Below are 6,817 nucleotides of genomic sequence, written 5' to 3'. Positions count from 1 at the left end.
ACCAAACAAATGTTTATGATCCTGCATGTAACTATATTGATTGAAGCAAGGACATACTTGAAAAAAATAAAAAACTATTCTAGAAGTAAAATAATCCATCTAGTTAATTAGATTTACCATCTCCAGAAGGTTTCTCTGTAATGCATAACTCCACAACTTTACAGAGATAGTTTTAAACTTTTAGCAGATACAAACATGTGAATGACAATGACATATAATGTAGGTGGGCATACTGTTACAAGCGGTGGAATGAGGCAGCTAATATAGGCACCGGATCTGCTAGCAAATGTCAGTATGTTATGGAACTATTCTTTTTCTTCTTTTCAACAATGATGAGCATTTCTTTAAACTGATTGTGAAGATGTAGTTCTAGATTAAATCCCAATACAAATTAATTAACGGGAAATTATCATGGAAGAAAATGGGTGAAGGATGGAAAAACATCTGCTAGACTTCCTAAAAAGGCAGACATATTGTGTGAATTTTTTTTTTGGAAATCCATTTGTCACGTTAAACTCCTAAGTAAATAGAACAACTTGTTTCGTACGTGAAATTAAATGTGTGCTACTTTGGTGGACTAATATAAAGCAACCAAAACCATTCTAAAGCATATATTTTTACCTCCAATTATCGTACAGTAAAATCACATTGCTTTATTATAAACAAATATTTACGAGGATGAATTAAAAAAATGTAAATGCTCACATTGATTAGTTCTTTACGGGCTGCCTGCAGCTCGTCATTTGTACGTCTTTCCGTCACAATGAGAGTCTGATTCAGCGTTTCCAAGCTGTCAAGTTCTTCTTCACTCTCCTTGATTTCTTTTTGAATCAACTCCAATTTCTTCTTAGCTTCGAGATCTCCTTCCTCATTCATGAGTCTCATCACTTCCACGGAACCTCTCAAGCGCTCAATCTGCAACTGTAGCGCTTGCTTCTGATCAAGGTTAGCTTCAAGTTCAATTATTCTTTTATGAAGTTGTTCCTTTACTTTCTGCAAGTAAAAGCTCAAAATCAATTGCTAAAAGTTATAGAGTATTTTGTTTTCAAAGAGGATTCTTAAGCCAAAAGTACACAGCATACCTTATGATCTTCAGCCAATTGCAACATTTTCTCATCTGCAATTTTCTGCTCCAAAAGTGCCCTTTCATTCTGCAAATAAAAGAATTTCAGAAAAAAAGCTATCAAGTTAAGCATCAGAAGACATCTAAGGACCTGGAATCTGTATTGTCGGGCAAGCAAAGTGTTAGGAGAAAGGCGGTGATGACCACACTCGATATGCTCTAGTAATTCAAATTCCTTTCAATCAGATAAAAATATGTTAAATATCTTTAAAAGGAATAACTGCAGTATTTTAGACACCCTAAGAGTATCATCTCTACTTTCCCTTTTGTGAAGCACCACCTGAAAAAAATGCACTTCTCAATATGTCCTCTCTTCTTACCATCTCTTTCTGGCAGTCAAGCTTTCTTTTCTCGCTCTCATTAAGTTCTTCGCGCCTTCTCAATTCTTGTTCTTTTAGCATCAATTGTTGTTTTTGAGCTTCAAGTTGCGCTTTGCTTTTCTCATGCTCACGTACGACATCATGAAGCTGATCGAATGCTTTACGCCGCATCATCTCCATCTCTAGTAAACAGATCATACGACATTAGAGGAGGAAAACAACTACATGATATGAGTTACAAATTTCGCACAAGTGTCTCTTTGCATTATGTTAAATGAAGCAATTATAGAGAAAAGATACTTTATGTAACTAGTTTACAGCAAAGAGGCAAAAGGAAAACACACCGTCATTGTAATTTTGGATCAGCTCCTCCTTTTGACTCATCACGTTATCCATAAAAAGTTCTGCTCTACTTATTTTCTTCTTCATCTCTTCACATTGCTTGTTCTTCATCTCTAACGCATTGGTCAAGTTGCATAGCAGACTTGACTCCTTCCTCTTGTTCTCTTCTTGTATTCCAGAAACTGACTTTAGATCTCCGTTATTGCGGAGATACTTACCAATGATAGACTCAGCTTTGTAATCTTCATCACGTGCAATCCAAGCATACAGTTTATCATCTCGACGTCTCACTGAATTCCAATCTCTCTTCCCATGATTATCTAATTCAAATGCTCTTCCAAACGCCATAGCATTAGTGAATCCCGACCAATCCCCTTTAAATTCAACTATGGCATATCCGGTGTGACCCCGGAAGTTCCACAAAGGATGAACCTTCACTGGATTAAACCCTTTCTCAGTCCACTCCTTTTTTAGATTTGATCCACTTTTACCCACATACTTACCTCCACTCATTTCAACTGGGATATTGGCTACTATTCCCATCCAAGGAAAAACTATTGGATCATCGTCGGCCTTGCTGATAAATGGCTTACCAGATGCTAGGAGAGGTTGGGTTCGCAGATCATCTTTAGTAATTTCGGATTCAGCACCATCAACAGGTCTTCTATCTAGTGCTTCAATGGTCCTATCATCAGACATATAAAAGTTTCTTCCACCTTCGGATTTCTCAGTGATCTGAGATGGATCTATCGGATTTCTCTCAGCATATTGAGAACTCTTCCCTGATAGCTCGGAATATCTCCTCTGACTTGATTGAGACATGCTCTTGTCTGCATCCATGTACCTATCCAAGTACTTGATCAACCCTAAATGTTTAGCCTTGTCTCTGAAACTAGCACTCTTTGAATCTCTACCTATGCGGGAAGAATGCCTTCGAAGCTCCTGTGAATCATACTCTTTACTTGAATAATGACAGTATGGACAATTATAATACTTTTTCCCAGAACGTCTAATTTTGACTATTCCATCTCTTAAATCTTTATAGTATTTATGCTTCAACTCTTCCAACTCTGAATCAGTGCTCCCACTTCTCCGCAATCTTCTGTGAGACATCTTTAACCTGTAAAAAGTATAAAGACTAAATACCAGTTTGTGTTTTGTTAACAACCAAACTAAACTTGAGGTAATCAAGAATACTAGCCAAAGGAAATTGAAATGCGATAGGAACATATATGTTATAAGACAATGACAAGTATGACGGACAAAATAGAAAACTCAAGTTTCAAATCTAGCTTCTCCTATTTTTCTTCCCACTAACAAAATGTTATTGCTACTATTTGCCTTGCTGCATCAAGTGATCACAGCAACTATCGATTGCTCCGAATGAGAAGTGTTAGAGCAGAGAATGGAATTTATGGAACAAGGAACTTCCTCACTTTGTGATCCAAGCCTCTTCTTCAACACAACTTACCTTAGATCTTATTACCCCAAAATGCAGAAATATATAATCTCTGCTTCATATCTCAATGAAGTCAACCTCAAAGAAACCACCTGATTTTACATTAGCTGCTCATAAAATTTAAAAGACCAATCCCTTGAAGGGTGAATTCAACCTTGAATAAAATTTATGTATGTCCTAGCTCCAAAAGAACTAATATATTTTTTTCCTAAAAGTTCAATATAACTAGTATAAAGCCCACACAAATCCACTCACCTTAGTTATCATCTAAACAGATATATTCATTGATATACGCGATACATTATGCATAAAGGTTGGTCTTTCAATCCAGTTACCTTGCCCAATTAGCAGAGATTCATTTTCTCAGCCCTTTTATAATCTCTACCGAACAATCTACCCAAAAGCTAGAACATGAAAATGAGCATAGTCTACTGAACAAAATAAACGCTTGAGATAGTCAAAGAGAGCACACGAAACAATCAAATAAATGATCTTTGATTGTTTCTAGTGCTCTCTTTGACTATCTCTAGCGTTTATTTTGTTCAGTAGACTATGCTCACTTTCGCGTTCTAGCTTTTGGGGTAGATTGTTTGGTAGAAATTATAAAAGGGTTGAAAAAATGAAGCTCTCTGCTAATTGGGCAAGGTAACTAGATTGAAAGACCAACCTTTATGTCATTTTTTGTTTTAGAGATTCAGTCCATGAGTAGCAATATAAAATCACGCCTGTCTAGTTGATCAGTATGAAATGCAGACTCAAAAGAACAAAATACCAATTTGTTGGGTCCTTATTTCACGTAAGGTCCAATTTGAATCATAGCAATCGAAATATACATCCATCCCGATGAATATAGTACGCGTTTCTTTGAGTTTCAGCTCTTCCAATCAAATGCTAATACGGGATTTAATGACAACATATGCACCATTTACCACACACAAACACATACATTTTCCACAAAAAAATCCTAAACTTTTCTGGAACCACCTCTGTTTTTAATCTTATGATATCGTGTGTTTTTTCACACTGATCAAACGCGCCCCCCACCCCCAACCTCACCCCCCAGGGCGAAACCAAGTGAACCGAGGGGTTCATCCCAGACCCTTTTCGGTGGAAAATTACACAGTTTCTATATAGCTAAAAGTTGTTTCTTTACATATATAATAGATTTTGAAACCCCTTCGGGCTTCGGCTTCTTCCACTATTTACTTCTCCTAACTTCAAAACCCTTAGTGAAAATCCTAACTCCGCCCCTGCCCCTTTCGTATAAACTTTTCCCCCCATCAAAACTGGAAATATACAATATATTTTTGTTTATAACAGCAAAAATCAAACATAAGAAATAGCACAAGGCTTTATAGTAAATCATCCATCACCATTCCTCAAAACCCCACAACGAATGCTCGTAGCAAGTACAAAAAACCCTAGGATTTTGCGATCAAAAATTACTAACACTAGTAACTACAAAAATTGTAATAAAAGAACGTACACATCATACATACTATTTCCACGTAATAGAAACATACAAACTTAAGTATCAATGATCATGACATTGTTTTTTCTTCAAAGAAGTAAAAAAGAAAGAGTTGTTGTACCTAAAATCACAAAATCTGAATCTTCAAACAAAAAATCCCTTAAATTTTCTGCAAATTTTTGAAACTTAAATGCTGCATTCTGAGTTGTACTGACCAAAAAAATGGAGAAAAAAAACAGAGAAAGTAAAAGAATTTTTGTATTTTTGTACGGTCAATTTGCGAAGAAATAGAGATTTCAGGAAGAGGGAGAGAGATTTTTGGTGGCGGTATTGGCATGAAGAAAGCTAAAAATAGGAAAATGCAGGGAAAAAAAACACACCTTTTCTTATATGGTCATACTTTCTTTCTGTTTTTGGTAAACTGAAATGGACAGAATAATTGGGCATATATATATATATATATGTGTGCAGAATAGTACTAGTGTACAAGTTAATGTAAATTAGTATCAAATGATTTTTTCTTTTTTTTTTTGGTAATATACCAAATGAAATTATGGAGTGTAAAAATGAACAACATTCCAATTTATAAATGGAGAAGTCAATTCAAACCTCAAAAGTTACAAATATTAGATGCTCAGATTAATAGATAAATTTAAAATATAAAATTATATATCTTGAAATATTAGTCAAAATTCATATAGATTGACTTCAAAAAGCAAGATTTGACGTGTAAAAATGAAAGTTACAAAAAGTTCATGTTATTTAGTGAATTTTTAGGGACATTTATTTAATGAATATCAAAATAAAATAATATAAAAATGAATAACATTCCAATTTATAAAATTATTATAAGTCAATTCAAACTTCAAAGGTTACAAATATTAGATGCTAAGATTAATAGATAAATTTCAAATATTCAATTATATACTTTAAAGTATTGGTCAAAATTCATATAGATTGACCTCAAAAAGCAAAATTGTGACATGTAAAAATAAAAGTTACAAAAGTTCATGTTATTTAGTGAATTTTTAAGGATATTTATTTAATGAATATCAAAATAAAATAATAAAAAATGAATAACATTCCAATTTATAAAATGAGAAGTCAATTCAAACTTCAAAAGTTATAAATATTAGATGAATATCAAAATAAAATAATATAAAAATGAATAACATTCCAATTTATAAAATGAGAAGTCAATTCAAGCTTCAAAGGTTACAAAATATTAGATACTCAGATTAATAGATAAATTTAAAATATTAAATTATATATCTTAAAATAATGATCAAAATTCATGTAGGTTGACTTCAAAAAAGTAAAATTGTGACATGTAAAAATGAGAGTTACAAAAGTTCATGTTATTTAGTGAATTTTTAGAAACATTTATTTAATAAATATCAAAATAAAATAATATAAAAAAGAATAATATTTCAATTTATAAAATGAGAAGTCAATTCAAACTCCAAAGGTTACAAATATTAGATGCTCAGATACATATATATAAATTTAAAATATTAAATTATACACTTTAAAATTTGATCAAAATTTATACAAGTTAGACCTCAAAAAGCAAAACTATGACATATAAAAATAAAAGTTATAAAAATTCATGTTATTTAGTGAATTTTTAGAGATATTTGTTTACTGACTATGAAAATAAAATAATATAAAAATGAGTAACATTCCAATTTATCAAATGAGAAGTCAATTCAAACTCCAACAATTACAAATATTAGATGCTCAGATTAATAAATAAATTTAAAATATTAAATTATATATCTTAAAACATTGATGAAGATTCATATAGTTAAGACTTTGACATAAAAAATGAAAGTTAGCAAAAGTGATGAAGATTCATATAGGTAAGACTTTGACATAAAAAATGAAAGTTAGCAAAAGTTTACGTTTTTTAGTGAATTTTTGGGGATATTTATTTAATGAAGATGCAAATGAAATAATATAAAAATGAATAATATTCCAATTTATAAAAATGGTTAGTCAATCCAAAGACTACAAATATTAGATGCCTAAATTAATAGATATATCGTAACATACAAAAGGTTCACGTAATTTAATGAATGTTTATGGACATCTGTTTAATG

General features: G+C 32.2%; 1 protein-coding gene across 2 annotated transcripts in view; it reads right to left on the bottom strand.

Moving 5' to 3' along the window:
* LOC107875533 (factor of DNA methylation 4) overlaps window positions 1-5,149 on the bottom strand; it is a 9,596-nt gene extending 4,447 nt beyond the window's left edge. Inside the window, exons 1-5 of one of the 2 annotated variants that reach the window (XM_047414130.1) lie at window positions 5,096-5,149; window positions 1,788-2,905; window positions 1,444-1,625; window positions 1,083-1,151; window positions 706-993 (exon numbers count right to left, since the gene is read on the bottom strand). In XM_047414130.1, the coding sequence (XP_047270086.1) occupies window positions 706-993; window positions 1,083-1,151; window positions 1,444-1,625; window positions 1,788-2,898 (1,650 nt within the window). In that variant the 5' untranslated portion in view covers window positions 2,899-2,905; window positions 5,096-5,149. Of the gene's footprint in view, window positions 1-705; window positions 994-1,082; window positions 1,152-1,443; window positions 1,626-1,787; window positions 2,906-4,836 lie in introns of both variants that reach the window. The other variant, XM_016722289.2, reaches the window with a different exon arrangement.
* Between the last annotated feature and the right edge of the window lie 1,668 nt (window positions 5,150-6,817).

This window comes from Capsicum annuum, chromosome 6 (assembly GCF_002878395.1).
Source record: "Capsicum annuum cultivar UCD-10X-F1 chromosome 6, UCD10Xv1.1, whole genome shotgun sequence".
In the NCBI taxonomy this organism is placed as follows: Eukaryota; Viridiplantae; Streptophyta; class Magnoliopsida; order Solanales; family Solanaceae; genus Capsicum; species Capsicum annuum.
The sequence above is the reverse complement of the archived record's forward strand: the minus strand, read 5'-3'. Positions and strand labels throughout refer to the sequence as shown.